The sequence below is a fragment of the Electrona antarctica genome, assembly GCF_951216825.1.
Source record: "Electrona antarctica genome assembly, chromosome: 2".
NCBI lineage: Eukaryota > Metazoa > Chordata > Actinopteri > Myctophiformes > Myctophidae > Electrona > Electrona antarctica.
The window spans coordinates 22,129,853-22,149,180 of NC_136807.1; the positions used below are offsets into that span (position 1 = coordinate 22,129,853).

The window sequence follows — 19,328 nt, forward strand, 5'->3', positions numbered from 1 at the left end:
CATCACGCAGCACGTTTTTGTTTTCAGGAAGTAATAAAAAATATATTTTTATGGACGATTGATATAAAAACACACAAATGAGAATTTTCCCGTTTTTTTGGCATCCATTGTTAGGTATGCCCATATGATGACCACGGATATGGTCTAAAAGTGTGAAAACGTATTTTTCATTTCACTACACCGTGTGTACACGGCTCCGTCTTTTTGGCAAATCTAGAGCTTCCTGTTTGAGAGCTAGCAAATCTAAGACATCCGGTTGCTTTCAGAATAAAAGTGTCGTTAATTAAATAATTATTACATTACATTATTAGTATTATTATTACATTACATTATTAGTATTATTATTACAGTTATTGTAAAGACACACATTATGTTTCTGTGTAAAAATAAGTAATTAAATAACGTAAAGTTATCTAAAGGGATAAATGCTATTCACTGGAGTGCATGGACTTTATAAAGTGGACGCTGGACAAAAGACGGCTCCGCGAGGCAACTGTTGTGACATACGCACGCGTTCAGGGAGATGTCCTCTACCACACACCACACTCCGCTAAGCGGGAGAGGTGTACAATTCCGAGCAGCAGACCTTCTACTGGTGTCAATGGTAAAAAATGTGCCGTTTCCAGACCCAGAGTGGACACTGGACAAAAGACGGCTCCGCGAGGCAACTGTTGTGACATACGCACGTGTTCAGGGAGATGTCCTCTACCACACCCCACTCTCCGCTAAGCGGGAGAGGTGTAAAATTCCGAGCAGCAGACCTTCTACTGGTGTCAAAGGTAAAACGGTAAAAAAAAAATGCCGTTTCCAGACCCAGAGTGGACACTGGACAAAAGACGGCTCCGCGAGGGCAACTGTTGTGACAGGCTAATCTTCCTCACTAGCTCTTGAACTCTGTAGCTCTGCTTGGCGTAGGAGTAGTGCAGTTAAAGCTTGAAATAGGTAAAAATAAAATGCAGGACTTTCAACAGGTAAGCATTAGAATAGTTTTTTTCTTGCAGGGGTGGGGGCGTCAGAGGAGAGCCAGGAATCGGATGTCGGTGCAGGGAAGTGGAATGTTCAGTAATTCAAATCAAAACTTAGGGCAATAAACGACTTCGGTTTCTTATATAGGGGGAAATGCCAATATGGAAATAATAATCATAATTCTTAATATTCTTTCTTTCTACAGTAGGTCATCTCATCGGACAGGTAAATGGGGGTCTGGGTTCCTTCCTCAGGCCAAAGGTAGGTTATTCTCTTACTTTAGCTTATAGTTTCACTGGTAGGGGATAAAGGGGAAAAGACGATGCTCTAAGCGTCACTTGAATGCATCACAACCAACCGAGCCCAACGGTCTTTTCCATGCATCAGTACAGCGTCTACGTCTACGAGGTGAGAAACACAGTCCGTGATCTGTTTCAACTATTAACAATATTGTGATAAGGAAATGTGAGTCCGCTTACCAGGAGCCGCATGCCTGAGAGCTGACGGCGAGTGCGGGGAGACAAAGCCTTTTATACTGTTTGGCGTAGGTGCGCAGGTGTTCTCATCAGCGGTGCTCAATCAGGTAGATCGGATACTACCGCCCATTTAGTATGTGGCCCAGCCTGGCGCGCTTCACTCCGCCTCCCGCTCTCTCTCTCTCTGAGGAGGTGCACCTGTGGTGCGTGGTCCCGCAGCGAGACACCACTGTGGGTATTTTTCTGCTGCTGTTGGTAAGGCTGCCAGTTCTCACCTGATGTTGTGTGGGAGTTCAGATTGATCCAGACCATACTGAATAACTGCTAGCTTGCATAACAACTTTAAACTAGGACTTAAGTCTAAGACATACAGTTCATGTGTGCCTCGTTCTCTTCCATAGAAGAAGACACGATCTCCCACCATGCAACAGCACCGTCTATGCCTCAGAGACAGGACCTTCCCCTTGGGCTCAACCTTCTTCCAGGAGAAGCTCACTGGACTGAATTTCCATATATCGTTGAAGCTCCGGTCAATTGTCTCGATTGTGGGGCCGTAGCCACCAAATATGTACAGCTCTCCATTGTAGGTAAAAGCTGCGTGACAGGCTCGTCTTTCTGGAAGTTGTGTATAAGGCGTATCCAGCCAGCAGTTGGTCTCTGTGTCAAACACATTGATGGTCTTAACAAGATAGTCATCCGTATCGGACCCTGTGCCCCCAAATACAAATATATTTGTCCCAATGATGGTGGCAGAGTGATCTCGTGAACAACGGAGTGATGGTGGAGTGCCTCTGGTGTTGATTAAATACCAGATCATTGTGGGGGTGTCCAACTTGTACATATCATTAAAGAATCCAAACTTGCTGCCTCCACCATATATGTACATGCCCTTCCCAAAGCTACAGGCTGAGTGGCCCCACCTCCCCTCTGGAATAGTCCCAGACACCTGTGGTTTAAACCATGTGAGGGTGTCGACATCAAATGCATACAGCACATTGCAGAAAGGAAACCCTCCCCAGATGTAGGCGATATATTCTATCAGCACAGCTGAGTAGCCGAAGGACCTGGAAGGAATCTCAAGGTGACCTCCTCTTCCAGGTGTCAGTGGAGGAAATTTCATCCAGCGCAGAGACACTGTGTCGAAGACTTTCACGTCAATCTTCACCTTCTCAACATTCAGAACGTTGACAGTGTTCTGTCCAAAGAAGTACAGCTTGTGTCCCACTGATAAAGTACAATGCTGTTCCTCAGGTGGCCCCTTCTGATGCATCGTCCAACGAAACATTTTGAACACAACAATGTTGAATTGAAGTAAACCTGATGGGTGTCTTGTTGCCCTGTAGAAGAGCTCAAGAGCCAAAGAGTTACAGTTTCTGGATTCAAGAATCTTAGTCGAAAGACAAAGATTCTTAACAAAAACAGTCTTGAAGAGATCTGTGGTGAAAAGTTTAGTCTTGGAGAAGGAGGTCTGCTGGAGATAATTGGGAGTGTTGATTTAATATGTACTCATTTAGGCCGCAGTGCTTTTTATCCAATTAGCTAGATTACTCGTGTCATACTGGTGAGGTCACATCTACTTATGACATCATACATACCGAGTTGCATGACGTTTAGGGCGAGGTCGCGTGCACGCATCCGCCTGAGTGACGGCAGACTGCTGGGTGAGTGCTGGCGCTTTGGCATGCGGGGTCAGATCAACATATGGAATGAATTGTGTACTGGCCATATATGGAGCGTGTCTTGAGTGTACAGGGTTTGATGAGGTCAGATCAACTTATGGAATTTCAGAACAGAAAGGACAGGTGGTGAAGGATCAATATACATCACATGTATGGAATGCCGAGCTCGCCTCGCCTCACTCGGTGGTGCTTCAATATATACTCTTAAGTTGTGCGCTCCTAACTTTTTTGTTAGATTGTTGTTGGTTACCACGGTAACCAAAGCAGATATGTCGATGCAGGGCGACGTTGAGTTGTTAAAATCAGTCTGAATGCACAGATCGGATCTGGTCACTTGCAAACGGTGTGAATGACCGGGCCTAAAGATCGGATTTGAGGAAAAAAATGGATTTCAATCGGATCTGACTTGAAGTGACTGCAGTCTAAAGCAGGCCTAATTGCACATACCTGTGAATGGACATTTATGGGTTATTGAGTGAATTGAGTTCAAGTGAATGGAATGTGATGGTTGATATAGTGTAGATATTTTATTTCTGCATTCCCGTGAGTGATTGAGTGACATCGTGAATATTTGATTTTGTACATGTTTGAGAAATTGATTATGCCTTTACTTTGAATAGTTTAAAGGTGAAACAAAGGTGAATTGATAAATAACAACGTATTTTGATTTCATAAAAATACATTTCATTGGTTAAAACAATACTTATAGTGAACCTAAAATAGGAATAAGTTACTTAAAAACAACTTAACTTAGTTACTTACCTTAGATTTAAAACCTGAAAAGGAAACTAAAATAAATAGTGAATAAATAGGACTAAAACAGAGACTTAAATAGGATACAATAGTACTTAACTGCTTTCCTGTGTGAGCATAGGGTTAATAGGAGGCATTTACTTGGTGACATTCAACTGTTGTTTTCTCTTGTTTATTGTTTTGAATGATTATTGTCATTGTTTGTTGTGTATCTGCCATTCTATTCTTTTATTTTATTACTAAACCTTACCTATGGTCTGTGGTCTAAATCATTCTCCCTGCTTACTGCTCCTCCGAACCTAGTAACTAGTCTTATACCCTGTAATAATTAACTAAGGGGTTAGACAGTGTAGAGTTGCCGTTGTACACGCCGACCTCCTCTGAGTCTGCATACAGTCGAAGTATGAGAAGAGCTATCACCCGATCCACTATGAAGCTGCAGCAATACCTGTCTCAATATCAGTGGCAGCGAGGAGGGGGAGGAGAGGAGCAGAGGAGAGGTAGACAGAGAGGGAGCCTCCTGACCTAAAGAGGTAGAGGAGGGGGAGACAGATGTAGCGTGGATGTGGAGGCCGTTGCGATTAACCTCTAGTACTGTATAACATACAAGTACACTAAACTCAGTTACAAAACTTCCCCAAATATGTAACTTCAGCTACCATTTTGATGATAGATAAGTGTTAAGCCAACTCGTCTTAATATTAGTAATGGTGTTATCTACTGATAACTGTTCTCTGATAACTAAAATTATAACCATATAACAGGAAAACAACACAAGGCCTAAGAACATAAGGATGTGTGGAGTCAGTAATCAGTGGTGTAAATGTGGATGTGTGAGACAGTGTGGTGTGTGTGAGTGGATGGAAAGAATAAAGCATAAATAAATATCTTCAAGAGAGAAGAGAATTAAATTAAAAGGTTTTTTTTATACTCCAAGCAGACAGCTAACAATGGGCATACAGAACAAAAAAGAAAAAGCTGGGATGGAGTTTCCCATCCAAGCAGACAGCCAGCAATGGGCATACAGAACAAAAAAAAAAAAAAAGCTGGGATGGAGTTTCCCATCATGGAGCTCCAAAAGCAGAACCTTTGCTAGTAGAACCTCATGGGGATGGCATGGGGCAAGCAGTGGCTTCACTTTCCTGGTGCTAATTCAATCAGAAAGAAGAGGTTTTCATGTTATAGAAGTGGTTTAATTACCCATTGTAATAAAAACCTATTTATATCACAGTGATGCCACACTAAGGTATTAAAGAAAAAATACCATGACAATTTTTAAACATTAATTATTGTATAATAACACATGCTTACATCTCATATTCAGGATTCACTGCTTCCTCTTCTTGATCTGTACCTTGCTGAGGTTGTCAGCTAAGTATTCGGTCTCATCCCCTTGGGCCTGATCCAACAAGGAAGAAGAGGACACATGTTTTTCATGTTAGTTAAATGGTTTAATTATATAACAGTGATGACATACTGGTTTTAAAGAAGAAAAAAAATATTACTTATTTTATATAATTATATTATTTTATTTACTGCCGAAGATATCTTTGATGACTTTTTCCCTCCAATGGCTTTAGCCGAAGTCTACTTTTAAATGAGTTAATGCTATACTATCATAAATGTTCCATTTTAAATCGTGGCCCATAGGTCGGGAATCGCTGGTCCAGGAGGTATGGTAGGATTATAGAAGGTAAACTAGTCTAGGCTGGAACCCAGGCTAGATGCTCACATCTCTACTTTACGTTTAGAGTAGGACTACGGTTTAGGGGTGAAACTGAGTGCATTCACATCATAACCAACTACTTTAAACAAACTGTATGCAGGAAGAGTGCACGCGCACGAATTTGGGTCCCATTTTTTTGCTAGGATGTCTAGAATGTCTTGCATTCTCTGTTATCCGATTGGCCGTATTTGCTGACACTGTATATTACATGGGGGGTGCCATCTCCCCTCTGACAGACATGATAGTCATTGTTGGTGTGTCCTATAAGAGCACAACTCAACGATAGCATGTTGAGACAATTTATGGTGTGGTTATATTATCTCTGATTTGCTTCAAGTGATGCAGCGCTTCTGTCCCCAACATGATGACAGGATCAATTAAGAACATAATGTGTTTCATTGAAGAGGAAGGAATGTAGGTACCAACCCCTTCATGCTCAGACTCTACCCAGATGTAGAATATATTTTGTAGAGGTGCTCTGATCAGGTTTCTTGGGACCGGTCCCGATCACCGATCGAGTCATTTGGAGTGAATATCGGTCATTTTTGTAAAAATAAATAAAAAATGTGTGACTTACCAGCTGCTGGAAAACAATGCGCTCATGAAGACTTCCATCAGTCAAATCTTTCAGGAGCGCGTCTTCATTTCCAGCACAAGGTGAGATTTGTGCCAGCAGGTTTCTGTGAGAAACTTTATTCACCCCTGGAAGATAGTGCTGGAAGATAATACAAAATCTCATATGCAAATATTGTGATAAAACTTGCATTCGTGATTCTTTTTAGTTTACTTAACAGATCACATATAGCAAGGACAGCTGAGAGCTGACTGAATTAAATTCCATCTGGCATTGTTTCAGTCAACTTGTACTACTTTGAACCTGGTTTTGTATTAAAAATCATTAACATAAACATTAACAGACAAAGGGGTCCAGGACCCTCAGGGGTCCTTGAGGGAGTTCCAGGGGTCCCCAGCTAAATGATAGTTTGATACCAAATGGATACCAATGTTGATACCAAATGGACCCGTTGGGGTCCGTTTGGTACCATTTGCATTACCAAACGGACCCCAACGGGTCCATTTAGTTCCATTTGTACACTCTGTTAAATTAACATTGATTTTTCAATATAAATTGGGGGTCCCAGAGATAGAAATGCCATTAAATGGGGGTCTCCATAAAGAATAATGCGCCACTAGATGTCCCGAGAAGTAGCCTACCTGCGTACTCGCGGTTGAACATGTTCTTCCAGCCACGAGTCTGACGAGAGATCTAGCGAGAGATAGAGCGATTCTCACTCAGGAAAGAAGATGCAAACCGCACTACACGTCGTTCTCCAAGGAGCACAATGGATCAAACGCAAGATTATGAATGTGAGTGTGTAATGTTTTGTTTTTCAAACTGTCAGCGAGGATGTTTGGCACGTGTTATATCCCCTTTCATGTGTTCACATGAAACTGGTTCTCAGTCGCCATGACTGATTTCAGAAGCATGTAGCCGGTCAATCTGCTATTTAATCTGCGATTTAAGAGCATTTGAAGTGGTCAAACTAGCAAATGTTCACAGGCATCTTTCATTGAATACGTTATTAGTCAGAAGACTCAGAAATGTAAACAGCATGAGATAGTGGTGAAGTTACGTAAAAACTGTTGAAAATGGGGAAAGTATATACAGTTGGAAGAGGGGTAAGCCTATTTTGTAAACGGGTAAGAGCTGTCACACTCACATTGTGTCGTGACTCGTTATATACATGTAGCCTACACGTAAACTGTATGTATGGTATACTATGGTACATTTCGGTACAGTACAGTATAGTACAGTATGGTAGTGGTACACAGCTTTACAGTACAGTATGGCATGGCGTGGAGCTAGAGCGAGACCGGCCGTGTTCTAGTTTTTATAATGGGGATGCCAGTAGGCTCTGGCTGTCAGAGTGGCAGTGTGTGTGCTGTGCAAAGCTGCCTGTATTCTATAATGGGAGATTTTAAACACACTCACTACCAGATATTAATTCATTGTCTCCACCAGGCCGAAGGCATGGGGAGAGAGTATGTTTTGCACTCCGTCCGTGTGTGTGTCCGTCCGTCCGTGTGTGTGTCCTTCCGTCCGTCTGTGTACAGCTAATCTCCGGCACCGTTAACCCGGTCGATGCCAAACTTTGCACACACACTCCCTGGATGGCAACGATGAACCTCTGCCCCGCATTTTCCAGAACGGCCTGTTATAGCGCCACCATGAGGCAGCTTTTCACATTTTTACCTAAAACTGCACCGATCTGCGTGAAACGTTGCATGCACACTCCCTAGTGGCCAAGGACAAACCTTTGACCTGCAATTTCCGCATCTGCCTTTTATAGCGCCACCAGGAGGCTGACTTTTGTAAAACACCTTTTTTGATATTACTCCTCCAGATTCTGTCCACAAATCTCACAAATCGTTACACAGTATCTCTATGGTCATGTGCTCAAGTCGGATCTGTCCGATATTTCATATTCCATCCTAATTGGCTATAATTGGCTTTCACAGTTTGCAAGATTGCCCCGTTTTGAACAAAAGCCTCAAATCATGAACGCAGCATACAATTTACGTGAAATCTTTCACACATTTTCTTACTAGGCTGAGGAATATATCCCACCCTTTTCACATTGGCCTGTTATAGCGCCACCAACAGGTTGATTTTTGCAAAACACATTTTTGGAACAAAATGCCTCAAATCATCCAATTGCCATCAAAGGCTCCTAAACATTACTCCTAAACATTTTGCCAAACATCACACACACTCCTATCCTCCTGGTGGAGACCTGTGCCCGGAAGGGCACTTTTTCTAGTTCATTCTCATTTTACTGCCAGTATTTTACAGTGAAACCCTTATTTTGTTGCTTTGTGTTTTGGTTTTGCTGTTATTGTGAGATCATCAGGCACATACACTAGGCCGATACCATTACTATACCTGGTATACATGTGTATATCCCTGTCATATTAATTAGTGTTCTTATCATCTATTTTATGGTTGAATAATGAAATGTTTTAATTGTTTTTTAAACCAAAGTGGTAATTAAAGCCTTTTGTACTTTTGATAAACAAGTTTCTGCCTGCCTTTTATACATTGAAAAACAAACTGTGTGAGGAGTCACTAAGGTACTCAGGGTATTCATTGTCTACTCTAGAAGTTTATAAATATTTCCTGGGGTGCAACTCCCCAGATGGCTTAGTTGGCTATAGAACAACTCGATCTGTACGGGCGCTTTACTCTATAGTCTAGCAACTGATAGCTAACTGATAGCTAGGTAACACACGATTGCGATCTATCAGACCATATGACGTAAGACTGGACTGTGGAATGGCCACCCTATCAGAGAGTTTGTGAGATTTAATGGATCTTTTTCTAAATTGTGTTTCAGTGGTGGTACAACGAGGGTGAGGAGCCTCCGGCGGAGCCTCCGGCGAAGAAGAGGCGAAGAGACGAGGAGAGAGAAGAGATGGTGAATTTAGAAGTGACACTTGCAGTTAATGACGACAATCTAAATCGCCTAATTAAATACAGAGATGGTATCAAAGTGTACATCCGTCTGATCCGGTCAACCACAGTTGACCGGGTCCTCCACGCCATCGAAGTAGTAAGTGATATTTTTTGCTTAAAACGCAACCTTTTTGTGAAAAGGATAAAGCTTTATATTCTATATATCATTTGTTCTAGTAAACAGGGGTTTACTATTGTGAGAGTAAACCCCTGGATACCCCTGGATACTATCCAGCACTTTAATGAACAGTCAACAGTAATTTCAAGTGAGATGCGCCCTCTGGCGTGATCACAAAAGCATTACATGATACACTCACAGGCAGTTTTCATTGGCTTGAGGGGCATCTCCAGCCACCCAGCCGTCTCCATAAGGCGTCTCCAGCCATATGATCTCATTCCAACAGGATAACATTTGAAACCTTCCCATGAAGCATTGCTCATAGAAGGGAGTTTTGGCGAGCTACCTTGCTTGTTTATTTAATTAACCAGGATTAGATCTAAGGGTCAGATGTAGAGTTGCTGGCCGACGAGATCTAGGTGATTGATCCAGTCTTCTCCATGTATGGTTGGGTTAGATGAGGTCAGTATCATGATCTTCATATATGGAGATTGCCATATATGGTGGTGTGACATGTCACAAGGCGTGATGTCACGAGGCATGACCATATGGAGGCGTGATGTCACGAGGCGTGACCATATATGGAGGTGTGGGTGACTAACTAATAGGGATGTCCCAATATACTAATTAGGGCGCTTTCACATCCAAAATTCGCTTAGAAGGTCCCCATATCAGGGACCAAATGTTTAAATAGTTGCATTTTCATTCTGGTCTGGTTAGCTTTGTTAAGGGAAGAAAATATGTAAACAAATGACACCTGGCCATTGATCTACTGACAGTGACAGAATAGGATATTTACATGGAAAATTACTTCACAAGCAAACTACAACAGAAGCGTATTGTGATTGTTATTTTTTGTATTTCAAATAACAACAGTGAAAACTACATACTATGCGCACATTTATAGCGACGGATGGAGGAACCACAAACACACACACACATACACACACCGTGGGAGAGAGGGGGGAAGAGAGGTAGGGAGAGAGAGAGAGAGGCGCTGTCCGAATCTACTGTACCCTTCTCAAGAGACAATTTCCGTTTGCGATCATGAAATCACATTCATACGATCATACCTGATGTGAATTGCCCTTAATAATTTCATAGGCCTACCTGGGATCCTCTTGTCTATTTGAAGAAATTATAATCCAGTGAGTTTACTTGAGGTGAGGATATGAAGAATTAGCCTGGCTAATAAGCCAGACCGAATCAGCCGTTGGCCAAAAAAAATGACTGTTGTGTGATATTAGTCTGGCTTATTAGCCAGGCTAATGAAGAATGCCATTGCCTATACGTTTTCAATCACACCAGCTTGTTGCGCCAGCCTATAATTGATTTGACCTAATCTATTTTGCACAACACAATGGTGCAATTAATTGAGCAGGTGTGTAACATTCCAACAATATAATAATAAACATTTCAAATGGCTATGGCTTTCATACACTTGATATTTTTTCAAATGAGATTTGACCTTTGTAGATGGAAATGGGCTATGAGCTCGGTTTTGGCCATTTTATTTAGGCCGTCGCAGTCCCGCCCCCTTTAAAGACAAGAGAGAGACCCAGAAAATAATTCCCTGTTAATTTTCCTCAAATACTTTTCAAAAAGTATTTATTTAAGGACGTTTACGCTGCGGACAAAGCCAACTCGAGTTGTGACAAATCATGTTTGTCACAACTCGTTTGTTTTGGGCCGATCAAATAATTAGAAAGAAGGAAAAAAAGGCAGGTTACAACACTTTTTATTTAGTTTTTCTTCTTACAAATTATTTGATCGGCCCAAAACATTGTGTTTATTGTCATGATTTGTCACAACTTGAGTTGGCTTTGTCCGCCGCGTAAATGTCTTTAAATAATTACTTTTTGGAAGGTCTATGTATGAGGAAAATGAACGGGTAATTCTTTTCCGGGTCTCTCGACGTCATGAAAGGGGTTGGGACTGCGATGCTCTATACCTTTAGCAAGATATGAAAATTAATATTATTATGTCTGAGGAGAACACACGTTATTTCCTCCCTAAAATCTTGTGCCGGGAGGATCTTGCATCTTGTGCAACTTTGCTTGTAGGCTACTATGTCATAACTTTGTGCGTTAGTGCATGCTGAAAAAGAACAGATCTACAAGCTAACATCCTGTACCTAGGATGTTAGCGAGATAGCTTTATTAGCTTATAAATCTGTTATTTTTGTGCATGGTTAAATGTGCTGCTCTTGCTTTCTACTTGACATATAGTCAGACCACAGCACGGCTCATAAAGGGAGAAGAGAGTCTATACTAACTATAGGATAAAGTTAACGTTTATATTGCATCTCATGAAGATAGATCAGCTGTCATATCATATATCAATAGTGATTCCCCATTCCCGTAAGAAAGACATGCTTTTAGAACTGGATTAATAATCCAACCTCACAACTGCCGACTATTTTGGCTAACTTTCTATATTTGGTCCTGTATAAAGTCTGACTATGTTCTTGTTCACACCCGTAACAAACCACACCGTGGTCTGTTTGGAAACGAACCGAGTTCGACATTTTTAGATGGACCATGGTCCGTTTCTTTGATCCGCACCAGAGTTCATACCTTGTCATATGGGCAATGTGATATGACATAATGATGCCCCATATCTCTCTTTTCATCTAGTGAGAGCTGATATTTTTTATTTTCAGCATGCAACACGTCGTACGGTGAAGCATGAGTCAGGCTTCACTTTGTTCTTAGTCGAGGCGACGTACACAGACACACATTCGATTCAAAATAGTGTAAGGGACAGTAGGTCGGGACACGGTATTGATAAGCTACCGTATGAGCTTTTTTCGGTCGCACGTTATTGCGACCGCAAGTCGCATTTACTATGAAAACGTGCATTTCCCGTCAGTTGGTTAGTTAGTCTGTGACCCCTCGTGACCTCACGACATATGACATCACGTGACATCATCAGGGATGGAGATCCCTGATGTCATCAGTATTAAGCCCATATATGGGAATGCCCATATATGGAGATCCCTGATGTCATCAATATTGGCCAGCAACTCTACATCTGACCTCAAACCCTTAGATCTCCATATATGGAGCTGACCTGATCTGACATTCCATATGTTGATCCTTTCCCACCCCGTCCTTCTTCTTCGATGTCTCCCTTTTGACTGATACCTGTCCATTTAATCTCTAGAGGGGCCTGCCCCAAAGTTATTAGTCTAGCCGTGCCCGGCAGCCGGCGAAATCTAGCGTTCTTAAATTAACATCTTACCCCCCCATGCCAAAGCGCCAGCGCTCGCCCAGCAGTCTGCTGTCACCCATTCAGATATGTTGATCTGACCCCCCATTGCAAAGCACCAGCACTCGCCCAGCAGTCTGCTGTCACCCAGGCGGATGCGTGCACGCGGCCCTCAGGCGTCTTAACTGGTGATAAATATTTAGTAAAGTTTTACAGCATCTTTGCCAGGATCACATATGACATTTTTGAGGGGCGCTAGCCCCTCCTATATACAGGTTTAATGTTTGTTTTTAGTTCAATGTTTGTTTTAAAAAACACCATTGACAATGAAGATAAATGAATGTTTGTTTTTAGTTCAATGTTTGTTTTAAAAACGCCATTGACAATGAAGAGAATTTAATGTTTGTTTTGTCTCAATGTTTGTTTTACATCATCATGTTGTAAGATGATAAGAGCGCCCCTCACTTCAAACGGGTGTGATTTTTATATCTTACAGAAGCTGGAAGACCATCAATGGAAAAAGCGCCGACAACAGGATAATCCGAACCCCCAGTTTTGTGCAGCCAATCACCCGATACCCTACCTGGAGTCATATATGACTTTCGCAAACGGAGAAACAATTGACACAACTGCTGTCAATCGCAACGCGATGCTAACAGCTTTGATTGGTAACCTTGGCGATTACACTACGGTGCTAGTTGAGCAGCAGATGGTGAGTATTAAATAGTAGGCTTTGTCCTACACCTCTTTTTCTGTCGTACACAAGCGGAACAGCATTGTCTGATCAGCTGACAGGCTGTCACAGGCATCTAAACATATGTATACACTCCTAAAATGTATATAATACTACTAAATATTATAGACCGTCATATGAAATTGGTAGGATATTTCCAAGTGTACAAGCAATTAAAAATGTGCAATTAAAAACAATGGGCCTCATGCGCCAACCGTTCTTAAGAAGTTCTTAAGAGGAAATTTGTTCTTAGACCCAAGTAGGACGTTTTTAAGAAGGTTTTGGGATCCCTCAATCTTTTCTTAGCTGTGATTTGTTCGTAGGTAAGAACAGAATCTACGCACACTGTAGAGCACTCTTAGGGTGCCTTTTTTGTTCTTAAGTGCAATCTGAAAACATAAAGGAAAAACAGCGCCATCTGCATGATGCTCAAAGTTTGGTCTGAGGACCTCAAGGGGTCCTTGAGGAAGTTCCAGGCAGTCCACAGCAAAATATGGAACATTTTACCACTTTAATCCCATTTTATACTTGAAAATACTGAAAATAGTCAATCTACAAGCTCACAAACATGTCCCATTACTGCCCATTTTGAGCTTGTAGATCGGCTATTTTCGAAACATTTTGATAAATCTTCAAAGCATTTCCCTAGCAGAAAATATTTTCATATGGGGGTCTGCAGAATGCATGTCAATTTGGGGGTCCTTGACATGAAAATGTTTGAGAACCACTGGTTTAGAGTTTACAACCCAACCCAAACAAATGCACCATACTCACCACATAACCCCCCCCCCACACCCGCCATCACCCCCCCCCCCCCCCCCCCCCAAGTTGACTATTGTGAGATAAATAATAAAATACATTCATGAATATTGAAAATATGAAAATTTCTGTTCACTTCAGTACCTCCACAGTATTATTGATTTTTAGTTTAGGTATTCTTGACTTCACTCAACTTTATTTCTATGTGTGAGGTCCTGTGATTTCTGTGTGCTGCAATCACACACAGGTGTGACTGCAGGCAAGGCCATGGAGTCATGCAAAACCACACCCACCTGGGTGAAAACAGGTAGGAAAGTGAAATCCCAATGCCTTATATGGGATTGGTGGGGCGGTTCCCTATGGTAATTAGGATGCTAATTAGGATATATGGGGCGTTTTAGGAATTCTCTTAGGAATTCACTTAGGAAGAAATGTAAGAGGAAAAGTTAGGAACTTATTGGCGCATGAGGCCCAATGTTGCAAGTTAGATGCTTATGTCATAGCGGGGGAGCCACAGGCCCAAAAGCTCAAGGAATAGGGTTTAACCTGTGACGTCATGCCGTACTTTTTATTTGTGTTATTTATTTCTATTAATTTGGTCATTAAGGTCATGGGCGGTGGTGGCTCAGGGGTAGAGTGGCCAGATAGTATCCGCAAGGTTGCCAGTTCGAACCCGGGCTCCCCCAGAGTTAGTGTCAAAGTGTCCTTGAGCAAGACACTGAACCCCTAATTGCTCCTGATGTGCTGGTTGGTGCCTTGCATAGTTTCCGCCACCATTGGTGTATGAATGTGTATGTGAATGGGTGAATGGAATGATGACAATCTATGTAAAGCGCCTTGGATAAAGGCGCTATAGAAATGCACCATTTACCATTTAAGGACCACAGAATGAGAGGCCTGCTCTGCCGGAAACATAGCGAAAAAAAGTTATGTCCATTTTGGTATACCACACCATAGAAGACAACCAATATAACAGTGATGTAAATAGGTTTTCAATGTAATGGGTCCCGGGATGCACAGGTGGTCATTCGAATGAGTCCCAAAAAATTCTTATGAGTCCCAAAAAGAATCACACCTCTGTGAAGTGAGTGGTGCAACTACGTGAGGGGGTTCGCGGGGGGGGGGGGGGGGGGGTTCCAGACCCCCAGGAATGCGCCCAGGGGGCCGGGCCGGTTCCGGCGTGCCGCGCCGCGTCCGAAACGGTTGAGAAATGACAGAGTTACCGTGTGGCGGTCCCTCTACTGTACCCTCTACTGTACTGTACTGTACTGTCACTGTAATGTATTGGCACCCCCCGAAAGCATCATATAGACAGTTAATACGTGCGTGTGTGTTTGTGTGTGCGTTAGGTTGCGCACAGATGGTGAAAAACAACCATACTATTTTTATAGGTCTATACATTTCTTTACTTTTACAATAAGAAAACGCATTGTTCAACAACTCTTATTTCCTGTTATTGATTATGGTGATATCATTTATCAGAATCCTACTGAAGCTCATCTCCATTCATTAAATGTTGTGTACAATAGTATCTGTAGATTTGTCTTGAGGTGTCCCTACCAGACACACCACTGTGTCATGTATGATACCTTAAATTGGCTAACTCGAGGAGGCAATTCCACTGGCTGCTTTTCATTTTTAAGTGCATTTACTTTATCCATCATATTTAAAACAGTTATTAGTTACATATAACTCTAGATACCCTCTTAGACATACTCAACAACTTTATTTTTCTGTACCCACAACATCTAATGAAATTGGGAGACGTGCTTTTCAGTTTAAAGCTGAAAAGCACGTCTGATTGGAATAACTTCCAACGTCTGTTGCTTTGAGATCAATTACATCATTTAATATTTTCAAGGCCTCTTTGCTTGTAGACCTGAAACCCATTTGTACTTGTTTTTGATTTTTGGAGAGAGGTGTGTACTTTAATGCTTGATTATGCTTTATCTTTATCTTTATTATTTTTATTATTTTTATTTTTATTATTAGTATCACTATTATTAGTATTTTTTGGGAGACGTTTCAGTGCAGTTGCTTCTGGTCTTGATGTAGTGTTTGAGTGGTTTGGAGAGCATCTATGTTTTGTTGCTGTTGTACGTGTATTGTTCTGTGTCGACATGTTTAATGTATTGTTTTGTCTATGTACTGTATTCATTGTGTTGTGCCCGAGGACCCCCTCTAAAACGAGATGATACATCTCAAGGGGCTATCCTCTAGGAAATACAATTTCAATATACTGGCACACCTGAAATCACCATATATACCCCCCCCCCCCCCCCCCCTGGAACCTCCACACAGAGTAGCACCACTCACTTCACACGGGTGTGATTTTTTTTGTTGAATTACTCATGATAAAAGTCAACAGTATACTATCCATAAAATAAGCAAGCAGCACGCTAGCAGACAATACACTAGTTCTGTCTTTCAATCATTGTATTACTTGCGCAAGCAGAGCGCGCAAGTACTAGTTTCACCCAGGACGATGCGTATGCACCGTCCCAGCAAATCGGTCGACAGTACTTGCGCGCTCTGCTTGCGCAACTAGTAGGTCATTTATGGCCGACTTGTGTGCAACAAGCTATAGGCACTCGACAGAGTGCAGTTCTAGTTATTATTATTTTCACAATTACATTACCTGATCGTCTTCTTCTTAATTAAATACACTGTAGTTTAAGCTTGTCACATGAAATTCTATATACCATCATATGCATACATCTGTCACACAAATTATCAAAACATTAGAAAGTAGCCGGTGTATCTGTGTATAATAATAATAACAATAACAATAACAATAACAATAACACTAATACTAATAATACTACTACTACTACTAATAATAATAATAATAATAATAATAATAAAATGATTGAAAGACAGAACTAGTGTATTGTCTGCTAGCGTGCTGCTTGCTTATGTTATGGATACTGTTGACATTTACAACTTTGTACACATACAGATATAACTGTAGTGCTGCTAATTCATGGGTCCCATCTAACGTATGTATTATTACCATGGTTGTGCTATTTGACTGTACAAGACTAGTTTACCTTCTATAATCCTACTGGACCATACCTCCTAGACCAGCAATTCCCAACCTACAGTATATGGGCCACAATTGCAAATGGTCTCAAATCATTAATTAAAACACCAAAATTTATTATAATAATATAATAAATATATAATATAATATTAACTCATTTAAAAGTTGTCTTCGGCTGCGAAAACCATTGGGGGAACAAGGTCGTCAAAGACGTCTTTGGCAGTAAACAAGTATAAAATAAGTAATATTAAAACATTGTCATGGTAATTTTTCTTTAAAACCTTAAAGTGTGTCATCTCTGATAATAATGTTTATTGTTTTACAGTATTACAATGTAATTAAACCACTTAAACTCACTAACATAAAACCATGTTTCCTCTTCTTCCTGGTTGAATCAGTTACCCGATGACCAGATTCAGAACCTACGCCAAGTTCCGCGTAGACGTTGACCTCAAGCTCGTCGACTGTTGGGGCCCCATGACTGAAAGTCATCATTCTTCTCAGATTTGCCCCAGATTTGGTTCATAAATGTTATAACACCCCATTTGTTTTAAGTTTCTTGACATTTCATGTTGATTTATTAAAGTTTATTACCTCAATTTGCCATGTATTGTTGTACTTTAATATATTTGAATGAGAAATGTGTTTTATGGAATAATATACTCTGTTTTAGTGATCATTTGACAAAATTTGGGTTTAGTATTCTATTCTTTGTTTTTGTATTTGTTTGCACATTTAAATCTAAAAGCGACACATTTGAAACAACAGCAAAATATAGGGTTGTGCAGGTGAGATTTTTAAAACCCTGTGGGGTTTATTAGGTTAAGAGTAAGACACGTGAATTGTTAAATTTGATTCATCAAATGTGTTCTAAGCTTATATTTAAAATGATTTAGTGAAGTAGACCGATGAGATCACAGTATAGCTATAGCTGTTCCACCCTGAAGGTAGGCAGACATTATGGAAATTGTCAATGCCAATAGATTTTGACAAAAAAACTGTCTGTATATAAATATCCTATTAATAATTTAGCGGACAGTCAGTCAGTCAGAGTACTTCCTTAGCATAGAGCAAGACAGCTGCTCGCTTTATCCGCCATCTCACAACGCCACGACGCATGGACCGCCTCACGGAACCTAGCGCCGCACAGCCCTGTCCTCCAACCTCAATCTGCCCTACACACGCCAAACATTCTAACAATCTTAATTAAATGAATTTGTGTCAAAAAAAACCAACACAGATTAATACTGGGACACACTTTTCCGCGCAACAGACCCACACAGGTAAACAATTCCCCCCCTATCACATTTCCCACACTGAACATCATTTGCTGTTCATATATTCAGAACTGGTAAGGACTAATAAAATAAATGAAAAAGAACGGCCGCTCACGTATTAGGATGACACCGATTCACCAGAAAAAAGAACGGGTGTTTTTGATGAATCTAACATGGTTAAAATGGAATTTAAAGTTACAATCGGTTTGTATATTCACTTTTCGCGGGGGCGAGTTGGAAAAGGGTGACCGTACCTGTTACCTTTTCAGCAAAGGGCTAATATTGTTTTGGTTGCTCATTTTGTTGAGCTGCTCATTTCATCAATTATTTTAAGCTGTGAAAAAGTTTGAGAACGGCAGTGAGCGACTGTGACAGGAAGGAGGGCAGGCCTCCTCCACCTTGTGCACAGAGGCATTCTCACAATCCCCAGGACCTGCAGACAGAAAGCAACAGACACAACATATAGTAAGAAGAACTTATTGGAATGGCTCGCCCCATTCTCCCCTAAATGACTGTGGACTGTTGACTGTGGACCCCCATCTGAAATATATTTTTGTGTGAGCTTGCTTGCACCCTGAGGGTGCGTGTATGTAAACACAAACATTGTCCTAACACAAACATGCCATTGATAATGAATGGCCAGTTTCTAGTGTTTATCCTAACACAAACATTAAATGCCATTGATAATGAATGGCCAGTTTCTAGTGTTTATCCTAACACAAACATTAAATGCCATTGATAATGAATGGCCAGTTTCTAGTGTTTATCCCAACACAAACATTAAATGCCATTGATAATGAATGGCCAGTTTCTAGTGTTTATCCTAACACAAACATTAAATGCCATTGCTAATGAATGGCCAGTTTCTAGTGTTTATCCCAACACAAACATTAAATGCCATTGATAATGAATGGCCAGTTTCTAGTGTTTATCCTAAAACAAACATTAAATGCCATTGATAATGAATGGCCAGTTTCTAGTGTTTATCCTAACACAAACATTAAATGCCATTGATAATGAATGGCCAGTTTCTAGTGTTTATCCTAACACAAACATTAAATGCCATTGATAATG

General features: G+C 41.0%; 2 protein-coding genes across 2 annotated transcripts; one reads left to right on the forward strand and one right to left on the reverse strand.

Annotated features, from left to right (window-relative positions):
- Positions 1 to 1,361: 1,361 nt before the first annotated feature.
- On the reverse strand, positions 1,362 to 2,712 carry LOC306932552 (kelch domain-containing protein 3-like; the record flags this gene model as incomplete). The annotated part of the gene is made up of 2 exons (XM_079514383.1): positions 1,362 to 1,367; positions 1,939 to 2,712. The coding sequence occupies 2 exons, from the start codon at positions 2,710 to 2,712 to the stop codon at positions 1,362 to 1,364; spliced, it is 780 nt and encodes a 259-aa protein (XP_079370509.1).
- Positions 2,713 to 6,840: 4,128 nt separating this feature from the next.
- Positions 6,841 to 17,569, forward strand: LOC306918068 (uncharacterized protein). Its single transcript, XM_079496023.1, has 4 exons — positions 6,841 to 6,968; positions 8,996 to 9,211; positions 12,939 to 13,154; positions 17,376 to 17,569. The coding sequence occupies exons 1-4, from the start codon at positions 6,906 to 6,908 to the stop codon at positions 17,424 to 17,426; spliced, it is 546 nt and encodes a 181-aa protein (XP_079352149.1). The 5' UTR covers positions 6,841 to 6,905; the 3' UTR covers positions 17,427 to 17,569.
- The last annotated feature ends 1,759 nt before the right edge of the window (positions 17,570 to 19,328 follow it).

What these genes read in the sequence shown, in the direction of transcription:
- LOC306918068 (XM_079496023.1), top strand. Translation starts at nt 6,906, where the DNA reads ATGCAAACCGCACTACACGTCGTTCTCCAAGGAGCACAATGGATCAAA. An exon ending in TCCTCCACGCCATCGAAGTA is followed by an intron (nt 9,212 to 12,938) that starts GTAAGTGATATT and finishes TATATCTTACAG; the next exon opens with AAGCTGGAAGACCATCAATG. An exon ending in TGCTAGTTGAGCAGCAGATG is followed by an intron (nt 13,155 to 17,375) that starts GTGAGTATTAAA and finishes TGGTTGAATCAG; the next exon opens with TTACCCGATGACCAGATTCA.